This window comes from Oncorhynchus keta, chromosome 22 (genome assembly GCF_023373465.1).
Source record: "Oncorhynchus keta strain PuntledgeMale-10-30-2019 chromosome 22, Oket_V2, whole genome shotgun sequence".
Taxonomy (NCBI): domain Eukaryota; kingdom Metazoa; phylum Chordata; class Actinopteri; order Salmoniformes; family Salmonidae; genus Oncorhynchus; species Oncorhynchus keta.
The window spans coordinates 20,352,300-20,374,400 of record NC_068442.1 but is presented as its reverse complement, the minus strand read 5'-3'; the positions used below and the strand labels follow the sequence as shown (position 1 = coordinate 20,374,400).

Below are 22,101 nucleotides of genomic sequence, written 5' to 3'. Positions count from 1 at the left end.
CTATAAGAAGCTTCTAAAGCCATGACATCATTTTATGGAATTTTCCAAGCTGTTAAAATGATGGACGTGCTTTGGTGCGAAAAGTGCAAATCAATCCCAGAACAGCAGCAAAGGACCTTGTGAAGATGCTGGAGGAAACAGGTCAGATAGCATCTGAATGGCCGCTCAGGAAGGAAGAAGCCACTGCTCCAAAACCACCATAAAAAAGCCATACTAGAGTTTGCAACTGCACATGGGGACAAAGATCGTACCTTTTGGAGAAATCTCCTCTGGTATGATGAAACAAAAATATAACTGTTTGGCCATAATGACCATTGTTATGTTTGGAGGAAAAAGGGGGAGGCTTGCAAGCCAAAGAACACCATTCCAACCGTGAAGAACGGGGATGGCAGCATCATGTTGTGGGGGTGCTTTGTTGCAGGAGGGACTGGTGCACTTCACAAAATTGATGATATCATGAGGATGGGAAAATTACATGGATATATTGAAGCAATATCTCAAGACATCAGTCAGGAAATTAAAGCTTGGTCGCAAATGTGTCTTGACCCCATTGGACAATGACCCCAAGCAATGACCCCAAGCATACTTCCAATATTGTGGCAAAAAGGCTTAAAGACAACAAAATCAAGGTATCGGAGTGGCCATCACAAAGCCCTAACCTTAATCCTATAGAAAATATGTGGGCAGAACTGAAAAAGCATGTGCGAACTAGGAGGCCTACACCCGAAATGTTGGACCCTTTTTAAACAATTTAAATGCAAATATACTAATTGAGTGTATGTAAACTTCTGACACACTGGGAATGTGATGAAATAAATAAAAGTTGAAATAAATCATTCTCTCTAATATTATTCTGAAATTTCACATTTTTTAAATGAAGTGGTGATACTAACTGACCTAAGACATTTTACATTTTACTTGGATTAAATGTCAGGATTTGTGAAAAACACTTAAAATGTATTTGGCTAAGATGTATGTAAAATCCAGACTTCAACTTTATAATTTGGCCCATATATTAAAACAGTGATTTAATGTAAGCCCAAATACAATGTCATTGGTGGAATATTACAAACATTAATTTGAATTAATCTTATAAAAAATCGGACAAAATATCTTTCTTGTAAACTTGCTCCAAGATCACCTTCACTCTCATCTCTCCTTCAATCTCCGCTCTTCCTCACTCTTCCTCTCTCTTCTCTCTCTTCTTCCACTCCATTGCTCTGATGCCCCAGGAGTAAAGCAGGACTGCACAGCTTCCTCTCCCACTGAGTGAGAAAAATCTGTGTGAGGTTCCACATAAGGTATGAACATATGGCTAAGCAATGCTCTCCCTTCCGTAGTAAGAACACAGGTCATATTTGGTCAAGTTGGTGGTGCAGAGAAAGAATCTATTCTCAGTCAACTTCAGCTTGGTACATGAAAGACTGTCAAACTGGAACCATTTAACTCTCATGTTGTCACCACCTCTTGCTCCCGGACATGGCAGGTCTACTGTCTCTCCTATGAAAAACTCCTTGTCAACCGGATGAAACTGCCTATAGAAAGGAGGTCAGTGACCTGACAGTGTGGTGTCAGGACAACAACATCTCCCTCAATGGTGACAAGGTGATCATGGACTACAGGAAACAGAGAGCAGAACACGCCCCCATCCATATTGACCGGGCTGTAGTGGAGCGGGTTCGAGAACTTCAAGTTCCTTGTTGTCTACATCACTAAGGAATTAACACGTTCCACACACACCAACATAGTCATGAGAAAGGAACAATAATTCCTCTTCCCCCAGGAGGCTGAAACGATTTGGCATGGGCAGCTACACCATTGAGAGCATCTTGACTGGCTGCATCACCGTTTGACATGGCAACTGCTTGGCATCCGACAGCAAGGCACTACAGAGGGTAGGGCAAATGGCCCAATACATCACTGGGGCCAAGCTTTCTGCCATCCAGTACCTCTATACCAGATGGTGTCAGAGGAAGGCCCTAACAATTGTCAAAGACTCCAGCCACCTGAGCCATAGACTGTTCTCTCTCTGCTATTACACAACAAGTGGTATCATTGCACCAAGTCAGGATCAACAGGCCCTGAACAGCTTCTGCCCCCAAGCCAAAAGACTACAAAATTGTTAACCAATAGCCACCCGGACTACTCTACCTATATTTACATATCTACCTCAATTACCTCGTACCCCTGCACATCAACTCTGTATTGGTATCCCGTCTATACAGCCAAGTTGTTGTTAGTCATTGTGTATTTATTCCTTGTGTTATAAATGTTTTCTATATATTTTTCAGAGAAACCAAAAACTGTCCAGTCTTGCAGATTATTATAGGACGTTTGTATAAAACATTCACCTGATGTTGCAAGAAAGTTCCTAAGACACATTTAATCTGTTATTTAAATACCTATGTGAAAACGCTGTTCTTTAATAACCTGTCTGGGATAGGGGGTAGCATTTTCCTGTTTGGATGAAAAGCGTGTCCAGAGTAAACTTCCTGCTACTCAGGCCCAGAAGCTAATATATGCATATTATTAGTAGTATTGGATAGAAATCACTCTGAAGTTTCGGAAACTGTTTGAATGATGTCTGTGAGTATAACATAACTCATATGGCAGGCAAAAACCTGAGAAAGATTGGGAAATCTAAGGTTTGTAGTTTTTCAACTCATTGCCTATCGAATATACAGTGTCCAACATATTGTTCCCACAGCTTCCAGTAGATGTCAACAGTCTTTGGAACATTGTTTGAGGCTTCTACTGTGAAGGAGGGGGGAATGCGAGCTGATTCAACCAGAGGTCTGCCAGAGTGGCATGAGCTGATCACTCGTGTACACGTGAGCGACCTGCGACCTGCGTTCCATTGCAATTCTAAAGACAAAGGAATTCTCCGGTTGGAACATTATTGAAGATTTATGTTATAAACATCCTAAAAATTGATTCTATACTTCGTTTGACATGTTTCTACGAACTTTAATATAACGTTTTGAACTTTTCGTCTGAACATTCGCCTGGACTTGCCCGCGCCTCGTGAGTTTGGATTTGTTTACCAAACATGCTAACAAAGGAGGTATTTGGACATAAATGATGGACTTTATCAAACAAAACAAACATTTATTGTGGAACTGGGATTCCTGCAAGTGCATTCTGATGAAGATCATCAAAGGTAAGTTAATATTTATAATGCTATATCTGACTTTTACTGACTCCACAACATGGCGGGTATCTGCATGGCTTTTTTGAAATCTGACACAGCGGTTGCATTAAAACCTCTTGATACTACCCATCATGGATCGGGGAGCGTAATCATCACTTGAAACTAATTAGCATAACGCAGTGGGCATAAATATCCCTAGAAAATGTTCCTATTCATGAAAATCAGAAATTAAATATATTGAGACACAGTTTAGCCTTTTGTTAATCACACTGTCATCTTAGATTTCCAAACATGCTTCACAGCCAACGCTATACAAGCATTTGTGTAAGTTTATCATAGCCTAGCATAGCATTATGCCCTGCTAGCAGCAGGCAACATTTTCACGAAAATAAGAAAAGCAATCAAATTAAATCATTTACCTTTGAAGAAGTTCGGATGTTTTCACTCAGGAGACTCCCAGTTACATAGCAAATGTTCCTTTTTCCAAAAATATTATTTTTGTAGTTTGTTCTTCACGTTTGGCTGAAATCCACTACAACGCTGAACTTTTTTCCAAATTAAGCTCCATAATATCAAAGAAACATGGCGTTGTTTAGAATCAATTCTCAAGGTGTTTTTCACATATCTATTCAATAATATATCCACCGGGACAGTTGGTTTCTCATTAGAAGCGATCGGAATAATGGCTACCTCTGTACTTTACGCAAGATTTTCTGCAGGAGCCATCATGTGACCACTTGCTCAATGTGGTCCCTTATGGCTATTCTTCAACATAAATGCGTAAAAATACTTCACAATGCTGTAGACACCTTGGGGAATACGTAGAAAGCGTAAGCTCGTTCGTAGCCCATATACAGCCATATGAGGAGTCATTGGCATGCAGCGCTTTCAAAATATGAGGCACTTCCTGATTGGATTTTTATCTGGGTTTCGCCTGTAACATCAGTTCTGTTGCACTCACAGACAATATCTTTGCAGTTTTGCAAACGTTAGAGTGTTTTCTATCCAAAGCTGTCAATTATATGCATAGTCGAGCATCTTGTCGTGACAAAATATCCTGTTTAAAACGGGAACGTTTTTTAATCCAAAAATGAAATACCGCCCCCAGAGTTTCAATTAAGGAGAAGTATATCTACAATTCTGTGTGTAATACTTGTATCTTTTATCAAAGTTTATTATGAGTATTTCTGTAAATTAATGTGGCTCTCTGAAAATTCACCGGGTGTTTTTGAGGCACAACATTACTGACCCCTAAAGCGCAAATGTAAACTGGGATTTTTGGATATAAACATGAACTTTATCAAACAAAACATACATGTATTGTGTAACATGAAGTTCTATGAGTGCCATCTGATGAAGATCATCAAAGGTTAGTGATGAATTTTATCTCTATTTCTGCTTTTTGTGACTCCTCTCTTTGACTGGAAAATGGCTAATAACATAATCATATGGTGTGCTTTCGCTGTAAAGCCTTTTTGAAATCGGACACAATGGGTAGATTAACAAGAAGTTTTAATTTGGTGTATTGCACTTGGGATTGTATGAAAGTTACATATTTTAAAAAAAAGTTTTTATTTTGCGCTCTTTTGCGCCTTTTCAGCGGAATGTTGTTGAGGGGTTCCCCTTAAGACGTTTTAACCTCTCTAGGGTATGTGGCATCCTAGCGTCCCATCTGGCCAACATCCAGTGAGATTGCAGAGCACCAAATTCAAATACAGAAATGCTCATTATAAATTATAAAAACCTCAGTTTTGTTCGCATGTTTTCTTCAGTAATCCACAGGCTCAAACGCAGTCAAAACAGGCAGACAAAAAAATCCAAATTGTATCCGTAAAGTTCATAGAAACATGTCAAACGATGTTTATATTCAATCCTCAGGTTGTTTTTAGCCTAAATGATCTATAATATTTCAACCGGACAATAACGCCGTCAATATAAGAGGTAAACAAGAAATGCACTCTCTCGGGATTGAGCATGAAAAAGCTCTGTGACAGTTCAGGGTCCACTCATTCAGACTGGTCTTACTCCCTCATTTATAAGAATACAAGCCTGAAACAATTTCTAAAGACTGTTGACATCTAGTGGAAGGCATAGGAACTGCAAATTGAGTACTAAGTCAATGGATACTGTAATGGCATTGAATAGAAAACTACAACCCCCCCCCCAAAAAAAATACTTCCCGAATGAATTTTTCTCAGGTTTTCGCCTGCCAGGTTTTCACCTCAACACTATTGTCCCCTCCAAGCTTGTCACCAAGCTTTGTACTCTGGGTCTGAACACCTCCTTCTGCAACTGGATCCTGGACTTCCTGACGGGTCAACCTCAGGTGGTGAGGGTTCGCAACATCCCCTCAGCCACGCTGACACTTAACACGGGGGCCCAACAGGGGTGTGTACTTCGTCCCCTCCTGTACACCCTGTTTACCCACAACTGTGTGGCCACGCACAACTCCAAAACCATTATCAAGTTCGCTGACGACACAAGGGTGGTAGACCTGATTACCGGCGACGATGAGTCAGCCTACAGGGAGGAGGTCAGGGACCTGGCAGTGTGGTGCTGGAGAAACAACCTCTCTCAATGTCACAAAGGACAAGGAGCTGATGTGGACTACTGGAAAAGGGGGGTGAGCATGCCCCCATCCACATAGATGGGGCGACAGTGGAGCAGCTAGACAGCTTCAAGTTCGTCGATGTCCAGGTCACTAAAAAACTTTAAATAATCCATGCACACATGCACAGTAGTGAAGAAGGTGCGACAGTGCCTCAACCCTCAGGATGTTGAAAGAGTGTGGCATGGGCCTTCAAATCATATTGGCTGGTTGCATCACTGCTTGGTATGGCAATAGCACCGCCCTGGATCGCATGGCGACAGGCTCTTGAACAGCTTCTATCCCCAAGCAAACAACTGTTAAAAAGCTAACAAAATAGCTACACGGACTATCTGAGTTAAACTTTTATCTTTATAGACCTTTTATTTCAATCTTGCTCTGTCTCTATGCACAATCACAGAGCCCTACGTACTCACACACACTGTCACTCCAACACACACACAAACACTCACTGCATCATTTGCTCAGTCACACATAATATGCACATACATTTATACACACCCACACACACACTCACATGCAAGCTGCTGTTACTCTGTTTATCTTGTATCCTGTTGCCTAGTCACCTTACCCTTTACATATCTACCTCCATCATTCCAGTATCCCTGCACATTGTAAATATGGTATTGGAACTGACTTTTTAAATATTTCCTATATATAGTATGGTTACCTACTTACTTACTTACTTACTTATTTATTTGATTGGATATTACATATTCTTGTTTCTCATGTTTTATTGTTTCAAGTTGAACAGTCAATTTTAACACACAATGTGTTTTTTTACTTAGTCTAGATTCCGCACCCATAAACATATTGTTGCATGCGTATGATGAAATGCTGTTCAAATGTCCTAAGCATGAAATAATGTGTAGGTTGTCAACATATGAAGTGTAAAACATATGGTTGCGTTTGTATAATTAAAGGTAGAACCATTTCCCTTACAAAAAACCCTTGTCTTCCAAATCAAGACAACAAACTCTTTTGGAAATATTTTTTTCTAAGAGTGTAGCTCAGTGCTCCACAGTGGGGTAACTAGAGGGAATGCTTTACCAACACATACACTATGTAGGTCCCCTTTGACAAAGAGGTTTTACGTTATACATAACGAATATGTTTTTTTTTACATTGAAGTACAGTATGACTATGAATTAAACCTATGAAATAAAATGCTGATCAGATGGTCACTGATATCCTAAATACTGTATGGCACAGCTGGCTTCAGACCTGCTCTTGAGCCAGATACTTCAATACCTCCAGTTAACTTTGAGATCATGCATAATGTATCAAGATAGGGGCCTGAGGTGGAAGTTTGTGAGTCTGTTGCTGCAACCTCTTCTCTGGTCAAGGGTTTCTAACACCATCCTTGTGATTTGTTCTCTATGGCAGGAAATAATTGATCAATGATTACATTATTTGATAACTGTGAATTATTTAGTTCATTATAAGGTGTGCATGCTCTCTCTCCCTCTCTCCTCTTTCCTTTCCTTTGCTCTGCACTGCGGTCTGTGCAGAGTGGGGTTTTAAGCTGTGTTTTAATTTGTTTGGGTATACACACACATACTGTATTACAAGCCACACCTAACTTTCCCCTGCTCTCTCCTCTCTCCCTCCAGAAATGTATGAAGTTCGATGCGGACGCTCCTATCTGGTTGTCTAAGCAGCGTATCCTGTGTACTTTGAATCACAGCCTGAAGGATGTGCTGAACTATGGCCTCTTCCAGCCAGCTTACAATGGAAAGGCTGGCAAGTTCCTGGACGAGGAGAGGCAACTGAAGGAATACCCACTGCCTTCTGCTACACCTGTACCATACCTGGAGGTAGGCCTGCCCCCTCTCTCATTAACATACTTTTTCTATGTGTGTCTTATGGTGCGTATCAGTATGTGTTGTCTGTGAATGTTTGTTTGTTTGTGCGTGTGTGCTTGAGTGTGTGTGTTGGAGTGTATGTCCTCTCTCATATTGCTGTCATGATATTGTCATATGTGTCACGTTCTTTCAAAATCGAACCCAGAAGCAGACCAGGACAAGGAGAGTAGGAAGAAGGTGAGTATTTATTTACAAGTGAATGTGAATGGGTAGATATATCCAGGTGGCGTAGCGGGCAGCGGTGGTGAGTTGATGGGAGTAAATAGGTGGATCCAATGGGGTAGCGGAATCCTCCGACGACCAGGCGGGAATGGGGTAAATGATCCGGATGAGTAATGTTCATGGCTAACGATCCGGCAGGGAATGGATGTCAGGTCAGAGCTTTTGAAGGGGAGAGGTGATGATCAGGATAGGTGTGCAGATTAATGACGGGATACAGGTGCGGGTGAACATCGATCTCCCAACAAGCTAACCAGACAGGGTGCGTTCCAGGACACCGGAAACACACTCCAGGACAGAAACACAGGCAAACACAGACTCAGGAAGCGGGATTGGTGACAATATGCCTTCTCCCATGAGAGACGAAACATTAGGAGCCGGATATCACCTGTCAACATTCAATTATCTACTCTGTTCTGTGAGTTAGATATGTGTGCATGTGTGTGTGTGAGACTCAGCAGAGATAGTCACACTCTGACAGCAGTGTCCTCAGCTCCCAGATGTCATCTCTAACAGTCCAGTGTAGTCGATCATGGTTCATGATTATATAAAAACACAGCCAATGTGAAGATGTGGTGTTTTTACAGTGAGTAAACGTCATTAGATCTCTCTCTGACAGGATTCTAGGTATAGAGAGAGTTCTCTGGAGTGCACTCCAACCTTCTCCAGTGAATTGATTATATAATCCATTACTGGATTTATTAAAAGTCAGCCTACATTGTTTGAATACAAATGTTTAATTCCTGGGGGTTTTGAAAAGGTAATATTTTTCTTATATCTGTTTCTCGTGAGCAAAGTACAATGTTTCTCCCTATAAATACAGATTGAGTGTTTTCTTCAGATGTCAAGGATGCAGCAACAGTAGGCTAGATGCTGTTGTTGCAGGTAGTTGTATCTTGTTCAGGTAGCAGAATGTCTGCAGGTAAATCTTGGCTGCCGGTAGAATTGGTCTGAAGTCAGGGGGATGATGGAGCTGAAGTCAGGGGGATATTGGTCTGAAGTCAGGGGGATATTGGTCTGAAGTCAGGGGGATGATGGAGCTGGATTAAGCCCAAGGGTTTTACTGTGGCATGATGAAATCATGTTGTACAATTCCACCTTGGTGATAAAGGACAACTTCCTTATGTCTAATTTAATTCCTCATACTACAACGGGCACTATATAATTCCTAGCTTCCAAGGGTGCTGTGCCTGGTTAATAAGAGAGTTTGTGGTATATACAGGTAACTGACAAAATAAGAAAGTATATTGAAAGCAGATGCTTCCACACAGGTGTGCTTCCTGAGTTAAATAAGCAATTAACATCCCCTCATGCTTAGGGTCATGTGGTGGGCAGGCCATTACTTTGGCTACCATGGCTATGCCCCCATAGGATGACAATGCCCCACATCCACAGGGCTCGAGTATTCACTGCCATGGCAGTCTCAGTAGCCAGATCTCAACCCAATTGAACACTTATGGGAGTTTCTGGACTGGTGCCTCAGACAGTGTTTTTCTGCCACCATCAACAAAACACCAAATGATGGAATTTCTCATGGAAGAATGGTGTCGTATCGCTCCAATAGAGTTCCAGACACCTGTAGAATCTATGCCAAGGTGCATTGAAGCTGTTCTGGCTTGTGGTTGGCTGTGAGTTTTTATAGTATGGTATGTAGCTGTGTGTCTGTGTGTACTGTATGTCAGGCAGTCATAACTGACTGGTGTTTTATTTAACTCTATGTGAGAGGCTCTGCACATTTAGAAATATCTAACTACCCAGGGTTATGCTGTGTGTATGTGCGTATGATGGGTGTATGCTCCCGTGTTTGTCTGTGTGTATGTCTGTGTGTGTACAGTCAGCCAAGGGCCATGGTTTATGGTATTTGTCTCTCATGAAGATCCATCCCTGATGAAAAGAAACAGCATAGACCAGCATAGGCTTGAATCCAGGCTTGTATTTTTGATGGTGACCAAACTTCGTTGTGTTTTCGCTAGTGACCAGCCTTCGTTGTGTTTTTTTTCTGGAGACCATCCGTTGTTCTGTTTTTTTGCTGGTGATCAGCCTTCGCAGTATTTTGGACTCTGGTCACCCGCTAAACCAGCAGCAAGTCACATTATGCTGGCTTGCAAAGTGATGTCCAACAATCCAACAGCTGTATCTTTCATTCAGCCGCAATCTGCATTCCGAATGACTGCCAGGGTTAGGAAGGTTATTTGGTACACCCATCTAGTACCGGGTTGGACCCACCTTTGCCTCCAGAACAGCCTGAATTCTTCAGGACATGGATTCCACATGGTGTCAGAAATGTTCTACAGGGATGTGGGTCCATGCTGAAGGGATGGCATCACGCAGTTGCTACAGATTGGAAGGCGGTACATTTACCGGCTCAATTTGGTCTTATGTGGCAAACTTGAAATGGTGTTTTTTACATTAGATGAAAGTGTCACGCCTGCTCCCGCACTCAAACTCTGGCTCGAGAGCGCCTGACTCCCTATCATTATGCACAACCGGCCCCTTCATTACGTACACCTGCATCTCATTGGACCCACCTGAACTCCATCATTATTTGAATGCCTCCCCTTTCTGTTTCCTCTGTTTGATCCCCATGTCTGCATTGATGTCGTTACTTTGTCCCCTGTACAGGCTCTGTTCCTGTCCTGTTTCATGTCCGTAATTTATTACATGTTTTCCCTGTACTTGCTTCCTGTCTCGATTCTCACAAAAAGTAGAGACTCGGAGCTAGAAAATGGTATATCATACACTACAGTTGAGGAACAATGAGAAAGTAATTCTGCTTTGAATGTTGATAAACCACTTTTGAGAAAATGTCCCTTGAATGTTTTGACACACCTACAGGAGAGCTCTTCTTTGTCTACACCCATTCAGCATCGTTCACAGCCTTAGCTCCACCCATCTCTTTATGGATTCACCAATATCCAATATCCACCCATCTCTTTATGGATTCACATGTGAGGCCATGTACTAAACAACCAAATATTTCAGGACTAAAGGCTGGATTATACTACAGGTGTGTTCATAAATTTAATCTGGAGTGCCAGAGTGTGCTCCGAGTGCACTCTGGGCATTCGTAAACTCAGAGCTTGTCAGATAGTCCATTGGCAAATTTGAGTGTTCAGAGCACACTCTGGCCGTGGAGTAGGGTTGATCCAAGCGTTCTGACCTAACAACAGCACTCAAGCACCCAAGCTAACTAGGTAATGTTGGCTAGCTTGCTAACTACTTCCAGACACAAATGAGAGAACAGCTCACTCTGACCATTTTACTCGCCCTAGCAGAGCTGGTTAAGCTGTTTTTATGTTATAAAGAGCGTTGGTGACTGCAACTGTGTAACTGGAAACAATTTAGTTGCACTTTTTTGCCTGACACCGGCCATATTCAACGGGTGTTGAGCGTTTGTAAATGTGCCAGTTATTCTGCCCTCTGGCACACTCAGACAAGAGTGATCTGAAATCGGAGTAGATAGCCAGAGCTAATTTACTTGCTATGATTATGACAGTAGTCGTAGTGACGTCATGAACATTCTATTGAAATGGTTACTTGCATAGTGGTGTCTTTTATTTAGACATGTAGCTAGCTAGCTAAACAATGAACCACAATCTGCAGGTTTGCTAACCAACCAGGTTTAATGTTAGCTAGCTAACATTAGGCTATAACTAGCAATACAAATAGCTATGAGATACAAATAATATTACTACACAGATCATACACGTAACTTTAGCTAGCGAGACCACCAGCTAACATTAGCTAGTTAGCTAAGAGTACACTTTAACTTGAAATTAAAATGACTTTCTGACTAAATTTGAAATGTGGTATGAATAAACACAAAATTCTACGATGGATTTCTACACTGGAATTGAACATGCGACCCTCGGAGCCAGAACTCGCGGCATGCACTCATCCCCCATCCTCAACCACAACTCCTTAGCAAGTTGTAAGCATACTTAATGGTAATAGCACTCACCGTTGCCCCAAGTGGCCAGCTTTGAAGGCATCTCCCGACATCCTGGGGACCTGGTTGAATGCTGAATACTGCCTTGGATCTCGAGTGGCCTGGCTAATAAGGGAGCACACATGATGGAAGCATGGAAATAAGCAAAAAAGTGAATGCATTTGAATGTGCATGTGTGCGTGCATTTTAGGAGTGTAATCTATGGGAGGGCAAAGGGCACTTTGACATGAGAGTAGGTATGTGCTGTAGTTGTATGAGAGTGGTCTTTACTGCAATCTCGGAAATAAAATTGATCAGTCACACACACACACACACACACACACACACACACACACACACACACACACACACACACACACACACACACACACACACACACACACACACACACACACACACACACACACACACACACACACACACACACACACACACACACACAACCCCCTCTCAACCACCTCTCAACCACCTCTCAACCCCAAGGTTTACAGTCTGACAGTGTTCAATGAGATCTGTTTATAAAATCTGTGTTTGTAACCAAACTAATAAACGTCCGGGCTGTGACAAGTTGAGAATGGAAGGCAGAAGATTTTTTTAAACATACTTTTCTCTAAATATGTTTTATTTACTTAATAATGAACGAGCAGACTAACTAACTAATTAACTAACTAATAAAGGTTTATTCCAGTAAACCTGTATGGTCTTTGTGTGTTCCTCTCCCAGTTCCGCTATAAGAGACGTGTCTACACACAGACGCACCTGGATGACAAGCAGCTCTCCAAACTACACACCAAGGTAAGAACACACACACACACACACACACACACACACACACACACACACACACACACACACACACACACACACACACACACACACACACACACACACACACACACACACACACACACACACACACACACACACACACACACACACACAAGCAGGGTAAGACTGCACACCTGTGTTCCACACCAAGAACACCTGCTCTTTCCATGACATAGAGTGACCAGATGAATCCAGGTGAAAGCTGTGATCCCTTACCTGTTAAATCCACTTCAATCAGTGTATATGAAGGGGAGGAGACAGGTTAAACCCCTGAGAGTCAATTGACAAACCAGGCTTCAATCTAAGTAACATAATAAAAAAATCCTCATCCTCAATTGGTCAGTTTAAGAGAGATCCATTTTATTGCTTTGGACGCGTCTCAATCTACCACATCTGCTTCTCGGTTCTCGCACTTCCACATCTGCAGTGAGAGATGGCAGAGCTAGAGTGGTGTTTGTCAGACCATGAGACATCCCAACAATTGGTCATCACACAAAAAATCTATAATATATACACTGCTCAAAAAAATAAAGGGAACATTTAAACAACACAATGTAACTCCAAGTCAATCACACTTCTGTGAAATCAAACTGTCCACTTAGGAAGCAACACTGATTGACAATACATTTCACATGCTGTTGTGCAAATGAAATAGACAACAGGTGAAAATTATAGGCAATTAGCAAGACACCCCCAATAAAGGAGTGGTTCTGCAGGTGATGACCACAGACCACTTCTCAGTTCCTATGCTTCCTGGCTGATGTTTTGGTCACTTTTGAATGCTGGTGGTGCTTTCACTCTAGTGGTAGCATGAGATGGAGTCTACAACCCCCACATGTGGCTCAGGTAGTGCAGCTTATCCAGGATGGCACATCAATGCGAGCTGTGGCAAGAAGGTTTGCTGTGTCTGTCAGCGTAGTGTCCAGAGAATGGAGGCGCTACCAGGAGACAGGCCAGTACATCAGGAGACGTGGAGGAGGCCGAAGGAGGGCAACAACCCAGCAGCAGGACCGCTACCTCCACCTTTGTGCAAGGAGGAACAGGAGGAGCACTGCCAGAGCCCTGAAAAATGACCTCCAGCAGGCCCCAAATGTGCATGTGTCTGCTCAAACGGTCAGAAACAGACTCCATGAGGGTGGTATGAGTGCCCGACGTCCACAGGTGGGGGTTGTGCTTACAGCCCAACACCGTGCAGGACTTTTGGCATTTGCCAGAGAACACCAAGATTGGCAAATTCACCACTGGCGCCCTGTGTTCTTCGCAGGTTCACACTGAGCACATGTGACAGACGTGACAGAGTCTGGAGATGCCGTGGAGAACGTTCTACTGCCTGCAATATCCTCCAGCATGACTGGTTTGGCGGTGGGTCAGTCATGGTGTGGGGTGGCATTTCTTTGGGGGGCCGCCAGAGGTAGCCTGACTGCCGTTAGGTACCGAGATGAGATCCTCAGACCCCTTGTGAGACCATATGCTGGTGCGGTTGGCCCTGGGTTCCTCCTAATGCAAGACAATGCTAGACCTCATGTGGCTGAAGTGTGTCAGCAGTTCCTGCAAGAGGAAGGCATTGATGCTATGGACTGGCCCGCCCGTTCCCCAGACCTGAATCCAATTGAGCACATCTGGGACATCATGTCTTGCTCCATCCACCAACGCCACGTTGCACCACAGACTGTCCAGTAGTTGGCGGATGCTTTAGTCCAGGTCTGGGAGGAGATCCCTCAGGAGACCACCTCATCAGGAGCATGCCCAGGCGTTGTAGGGAGGTCATACAGGCACGTGGAGGCCGCACACACTACTGAGCCTCATTTTGACTTGTTTAAAGTCAAATCAAATCAAATCAAATTGATTTATATAGCCCTTCATACATCAGCTGATATCTCAAAGTGCTGTACAGAAACCCAGCCTAAAACCCCAAACAGCAAGCAATGCAGGTGTAGAAGCACGAAAGGACAAAGGACATTAAATCAAAGTTGGATCAGCCTGTAGTGTGGTTTTTCACTTTCATTTTGAGTGTGACTCCAAATCCAGACCTCCATGGGTTAATACATTTGATTTCCATTGATCATTTTTGTGTGATTTTGTTGTCAGCACATTCAACTATGTAAAGAAAAATAATATTTCTTATTTTTATAAGAATATTTCATTCATTCAGATCTAGGATGTGTGTATATACAGTATAACCTCAGCAAAAAAAGAAATGTCACTTTCTTCCAAAGATAATTCATAAAAATCTAAATAACTTGTAAAGGGTTCAAACACTGTTTCCCATTCTTGTTCAATAAACCATAAACAATTAATGAACATGAACCAGTGGAAAGGTTTTTAAGACACTAACAGCTTAATTTAATGATTTAATTAGAATGGTTTTAACACCAATCTTAGTCAAACTATCGCAAACTGTTTGTCTTGAAAAAATAGAGAACAGCCGTTTGGGAGCCAAACGAGCCGACTCACTGAAAAGAGCTGGAATGTCCATCACTATCAGGTGCATACAGCCCAGTACATCACTGGAAACATTCTTCCTGTCATCCTGGCTTGATTTGTTTGGAAAACACTGACTAGCTAAGTTAACGTTGTTTTGTTATTTTTTGTTTAACTCTGCCTTTAAACACGCTGGATGATTCAGAATCAATTGAGGAGCTTGAAGGATTCATTGACGAGTGATACTTACGAAGTCAAAGAAACATGTCGCTGGTTTCAGAGGTTTCAAGCATTGTTAAGGACAACAAACCCAATTCTACAAAACAAAACAAAACCAGGTTGAATCCATAAATGAAAGGCTTGCCAAACTTGATATCTTGGATACATTACGAGAGGATATCAATGCATTATGTTCCGGTCTAGAATTCAGTCAATTTCAGATTGATGATCTGAAGGAAAGAGAACACAGAGCCAAAGGTACTGTAGACTCTATTCATGGCAGGGTGGTGGTGGTGCAAAGGGAGAGAAACAACTTAAAGAAGCCTTGCTTGATGTACAGTGTCGATCAACGGACAATGTAATATTTTCAGGGATGCCGGAGAATGACAACAGCAGAGGCTGTGAGGACACAGTCCGAGACTTTATGTCAAATCAAATGAAACTGCCCACTGATGTTGTGCATAATGTCACTTTCTCCAGTGTCCATAGGAAATAGGCCTGGAAATAGGCCACGGCTATTATTGCATGTTTTGACAAATTTTTGTGAAAATAAATGACGAGGAACAGGGGCAGAAAACTCGCCTAGTGGTTAGAGTGTTGGACTAGTAACCGGACGGTTGCAAGTTCAAACCCCCGAGCTGACAAGGTGCAAATCTGTCATTCTGCCCCTGAACAGGCAGTTAACCCACTGTTCCTAGGCCGTCATTGAAAATAAGAATTTGTTCTTAACTGACTTAAAACAATTCAATGTTCAAATCTGAGTTTGTGTGTTGTCGTCTATCATGACAACTTCATCTATAACAAATACATGCTCTGTAGATCTCCACTTGACAAAGAAAGGGTTGCATAAAATAGCTCAGCTTAATGTATGTAGCCTTCCTAGGTTTTTAACTTGGTCAACAGAAATAATATTTGTATTTTGGCTTTGACCGAAACACATTTAGATGCATCTGTAAATGATGGGCAAATGAACATTCAAGGATATAGTCTACTGAGAAGGGGCAGGAATAGGAATGGTGGGGGTGTAGCACTGTATATTCAGAATCATATACCTTTTAAGAGGAGGGATGACCTTAATGTAGGTCAAATAGAGGCATTATGTGCTCAAGTACATCTGCCTCAGCAGGCAGCCATAGACCTCCTATCTCTAAGGTGTCCTATCTGGATGACTTATGCACTGGGTTTGACCAGGCCACAGATACTAACAGAGATGTATTTATCTTGTGTGATTTTAATATACATTGGAACGATCATAATAATTAGAATATAACTAAATTGATGTGATATGCAGAGAACTGTGGTTAATGATACTACTAGATCATCAACTAAGTTGAGTCATCGTTCAGACACATGCATTGATCTGATCTTCTGTAATATACATTGCAATGCTTAGAAGCCAAATCAATGCCAGTGGGCTGGACAGACCATAATATTGTGACCATAACCATAAACACCAAGGTTCCAAAGAAACCCCCAAGGATTGTGGTCAAGAGAAATGTTTAAACATTTAATTATGAGCTATTTCTAAATGATTTGGCTGCTGTACTCTGGGAGCTGATTTATCTAGAGGGTGATTTAAATCATGCTACAGAATGTTTTATTGATTTGCTCACTGAGTTAATAGACCATCATGCACCAGTAAGAAAGAGTACAGTTGGTGCTCGTCCATCTCCATGGATTGATGAGGAGGCTTTTTCTCAAAGAAATATGGCAAAAGTCTTAGCAGCCAAATCTGAACTAGAAATTGATGAACAGCATTATAGAACATTACGTAATAATACAGTTAAATTGAATCGTGAGAAAAAAACATTATTTTACAACAATGCTTTTATTGAATGTAAAAATGATTTAAAAAAGGTATGGAACACAGTTAAGGGCTTACTTACTTAGTACATGTATCTCATCATGCCCATCTAGTCTGGAGGTTGACGGGAGAACAATAACAAAACCAGATGATATTGCCAATAATTTAGCAGATTTTTTTTACAAAGACAATTCATTTATTGAGCAGTGATGTAAACAGACATTCTTCCAAAAAAGCTATTAATGGATTGATGATCATATTATGAGCAACAAGATCTGCTCTTTTAGTCTACAAATCGTGTCAGTAGAGGAGTTCTAAGCAACCTATTGAAGTCATTACCCAATGGTAAATCTACAGGTTATGATCTTATGGACCATTTTTTACTTCGCTATGCTGCTCCCCAGATTGCAGCGCCACTGAAACACATACTTAGTTGGTCACTGGAAAAGGGGATGTTTGCAAATGTATGGAAGCATGCTAAACTGTGTCCTATTCCAAAAGACAGCAAATAACCCATTACTCCTGCCAGTAGTTGACCAATTAGTCTACTCCCTTCAATCAGTAAGATATTGGAGGGTATTGTGAATAGACAAATATGGGAGTACATGGAAAATAATGATCTGATTACAGCCAATCAGCATGCTTATTGCAAAAAACATTCCAGTACCACTGCGTTGGTTGACATGACTGACAAGTGGCTCAATGCTATGGATAATGGCAGGTTTGTGGGTGTACTATTTTTAGATTTTAGTGCAGCATTTGATTTGGTGGATCATTAAATAATTTTGACAACATTAATGCATTATGGTTTTATAAGGACGTAGCATTGAATTGGGTACAGTCATATCTAACTGACAGTCCACCTATATCAATGGTTTATTTTCTTCCCCTCATGCTTCAAACTGTGGAATACCGCAGGGCAGCTGCCTTGGGCCACTTAATATACACCAACGACCTTCCCTATGCCTTATCTGAAACTCAAGCTACTATATTTTATTTATTTATTTCACCTTTATTTAACCAGGTAGGCTAGTTGAGAACAAGTTCTCATTTGCAACTGCGACCTGGCCAAGATAAAGCATAGCAGTGTGAGCAGACAACACAGAGTTACACATGGAGTAAACAATTAACAAGTCAATAACACAATAGGAAGAAAAAAAAGTGGAGTCTATATACATTGTGTACAAAAGGCATGAGGTAGGCGAATAATTACAATTTTGCAGATTAACACTGGAGTAATAAATGATCAGATGGTCATGTACAGGTAGAGATATTGGTGTGCAAAAGAGCAGAAAAGTAAATAACTAAAAACAGTATGGGGATGAGGTAGGTAGAGTGTTGGAAGAAATTTTGTAGATGACATCGCTGAATTCGAGGATCGGTAGGATAGTCAGTTTTACTAGGGTAAGTTTGGCGGCGTGAGTGAAGGAGGCTTTGTTGCAGAATAGAAAGCCGACTCTTGATTTGATTTTCGATTGGAGATGTTTGATATGAGTCTGGAAGGAGAGTTTACAGTCTAGCCAGACACCTAGGTACTTATAGATGTCCACATATTCAAGGTTGGAACCATCCAGAGTGGTGATGCTGGTCAGGCGTGCGGGTGCAGGCAGCGAATGGTTGAAAAGCATGCATTTGGTTTTACTAGCGTTTAAGAGCAGTTGGAGGCCACGGAAGGAGTGTTGTATGGCATTGAAACTCGTTTGGAGGTTAGAAGTATATAGAATGGTGTCGTCTGCATAGAGGTGGATCAGGGAATCGCTCGCAGCAAGAGCAACATCATTGATATATACAGAAAAAAGAGTCGGCCCGAGGATTGAACCCTGTGGCACCCCCATAGAGACTTCCAGAGGACTGGACAGCATGCCCTCCGATTTGACACACTGAACTCTGTCTGCAAAGTAATTGGTGAACCAGGCAAGGCAGTCATCTGAAAAACCGAGGCTACTGAGTCTGCCGATAAGAATATGGTGATTGACCGAGTCGAAAGCCTTGGCAAGGTCGATGAAGACGGCTGCACAGTACTGTCTTTTATCGATGGTGGTTATGATATCGTTTAGTACCTTGAGCGTGGCTGAGGTGCACCCGTGACCGGCTCGGAAACCAGATTGCACAGCGGAGAAGGTACGGTGGGATTCGAGATGGTCAGTGACCTGTTTGTTAACTTGGCTTTCGAAGACCTTAGATAGGCAGGGCAGGATGGATATAGGTCTGTAACAGTTTGGGTCCAGGGTGTCTCCCCCTTTGAAGAGGGGGATGACTGCAGCAGCTTTCCAGTCCTTGGGGATCTCAGACGATATGAAAGAGAGGTTGAACAGGCTGGTAATAGGGGTTGCGACAATGGTGGCGGATAGTTTCAGAAATAGAGGGTCCAGATTGTCAAGCCCAGCTGATTTGTACGGGTCCAGGTTTTGCAGCTCTTTCAGAACATCTGCTATCTGGATTTTGGTAAAGGAGAACCTGGAGAGGCTTGGGCGAGTAGCTGCGGGGGGCGGAGCTGTTGGCCGAGGTTGTAGTAGCCAGGCGGAAGGCATGGCCAGCCGTTGAGCTGTTGTGTCCCAGAACTTTTGGAGTTGGAGCTACAGGATGCAAACTTCTGCCTGAAGAATGCAGATGATACTACAATTTATACAGCAAGACAATCGTTTCAACAAGTACAGCAAGCTTGATTTGCCGAGGTTGTAGTAGCCAGGCGGAAGGCATGGCCAGCCGTTGAGAAATGCTTGTTGAAGTTTTCGATAATCATGGATTTATCGGTGGTGACCGTGTTACCTCGCCTCAGTGCAGTGGGCAGCTGGGAGGAGGTGCTCTTGTTCTCTATGGACTTCACAGTGTCCCAGAACTTTTTGGAGTTGGAGCTACAGGATGCAAACTTCTGCCTGAAGAATGCAGATGATACTACAATTTATACAGCGAGACAATCGTTTCAACAAGTACAGCAAGCTTGATTTGGAGAATATCAGGGAGTGGGTTTGCCGGAACAAACTTATTTTAAACACCAACAAAACCAAAGTTATGTTGGTCTGTTCCACTAGGAAAAGGCCAAGACAGCATGGGAGACAATTTAAATATGGCGAGAGTACACATTGAGGAAGTGGCAGAAACCAAACTACTGGGAGTGCAGCTAGACAACTGCTTATCATCGTCATCTCAAATAGCTCATCTATGTACGATAAATATTAAAACAGCATGCATGATCAGAAGGATAGCTAAATACTTACCAGGAAATAGTCTTAAGCAAGTAACACAAGCATTAATTGAGAGTCAGGTGAACTACTGTTCTGTGGTCTGGGGAAATGCATCAGCAAGTGAAATTAAGAGGCTGCAGATTGCACAGAAGCAAGGATTGTTTTAAGGTGGAGATATGGTTCTTCTGTTGTAGTCATGCGCAATGCTCTTGGTTAGTTGGTAAGAGACAGACATTCAGTAAATACTAGGAATAGATTGTCCACCATCTATGTGTTATCCAGACAGAAAAGAGTAATAGGCAAGGAGCATTTCGGTTTAGAGCAATAAAGAAATTGACTAATTTAACTGAGCAAACCAGAAACATTTCAATATATACATTTTAACAATAGTTTAAAACCATTTAAATATAATACATAGGAAAGTTGTGCTGGACTATGGTAGATGAAGAATCAATATATATTTTAGGCTGAGTATTTATCGGGTCAATATGTCAGTGTATTATATTTGTTTGTAACAGTGTGTTATATGTGAAAATGTGTTCAAATTATACATTGTATTTGAATGTTTAATGACTGTTGGAAGATTAGTCCAAATGAGGACTAAAATCAAATATATCCAGGATGTCTCTGAAAAATGTTAAAGACTCCAGCCACCCAAGCCATAGACTGTTCTCTCTGCTTCCGCACAGTAAGCAGTACCGGTGCATCAAGTTTGACATCAACAGGCTCCTGGACGGCTTGTATCCCCAAGCCATAAAACTGCTAAACAGCCAAGAGAATGGCTACATCGACTATCTGAGTTGACCCTGGTATTTTATTTTTTATTTTTGCACTGTCTCTACGCACACTCACATGACTCTACACACACACACACTGACAGTCCAACACACACATAACATGCACACACATTTATACCGACTCCACGCATACACACTCACATACAATCATCACTTACGATGCTGCTACTCTGTTTATCATATATCCTGCTGCCTAGTATTCTTATTCCTGTACATAACTACCTATATCACTCCAGTATCCCTGCACATTGTAAATATGGTATTGGAACTGACCCTGTATATAACTTCTTACTTTCTCTTGTTCTTCGTATTTCTTCTTTTTATTTCTTGTATGTTTTTGTTCTACATTATGCTCTTTTTTGTGCTACATTGATATTGATTACTGCGTTGTTGTGTTGGAGCTTGCAAGAAAAGCACATCATTGTACTTGTGCATGTGACATTTAAACTTGAAACCTTAAAGCAAATCAGGCTGTTCTGCTGATTGATTGACTTAACAAAAAATAAGAAATTATATTACCAAACAAAGATAAATGACATAAAACACACCAGACAAAGACTTTAGAGTACCTTAAATGATATCATGGGAAAAACATCTCCATCATTCATTGAAGGTGATGGGTTATTTTCAACACCTTTTGATATTGCCAATCATTCCAATGACTATTTCAAAACAAAAATTTAATTTTATGTAACTAGGTTAATCAGTTGAGAACAATTTATCATTTACAATGACGGCCGGGCCAAACCCTCCCCTGTGCGCCGCCCTATGGGACTCCCGATCACGGCCAGTTGTGATACAGCCTGGGATCAAACCAGGGTCTGTAGTGACGCCTCTATCACTGTGATGCACTCGGGAGTATTTCACTAGTAAAAGCGGAAAAACTCTGAAGTAAAATTACATAGAACAGAGAACCATCATATTGTTTACAAATAAATATCTAATAATGAAAGAAAAAGATTGCTGTTTTGAATTAGTGTGGGAGAGGTGTGGGAGAGGTGTGGGAGAGGGGGAAAAATTAAAGTTATCCATCAATAATGATAAGCCACCAGATA

At 41.7% G+C, this 22,101-nt stretch overlaps 1 protein-coding gene across 1 annotated transcript in view; it reads left to right on the top strand.

Moving 5' to 3' along the window:
• LOC127910599 (SH3 and multiple ankyrin repeat domains protein 3-like) overlaps positions 1-21,393 on the top strand; it is an 81,261-nt gene extending 59,868 nt beyond the window's left edge. The window contains exons 2-4 of the mRNA XM_052474862.1: positions 7,373-7,576; positions 12,516-12,587; positions 20,939-21,393. Of these exons, the coding sequence (XP_052330822.1) occupies positions 7,373-7,576; positions 12,516-12,587; positions 20,939-20,941 (279 nt within the window). The 3' untranslated portion in view covers positions 20,942-21,393. The remainder of the gene's footprint in view (positions 1-7,372; positions 7,577-12,515; positions 12,588-20,938) is intronic.
• The last annotated feature ends 708 nt before the right edge of the window (positions 21,394-22,101 follow it).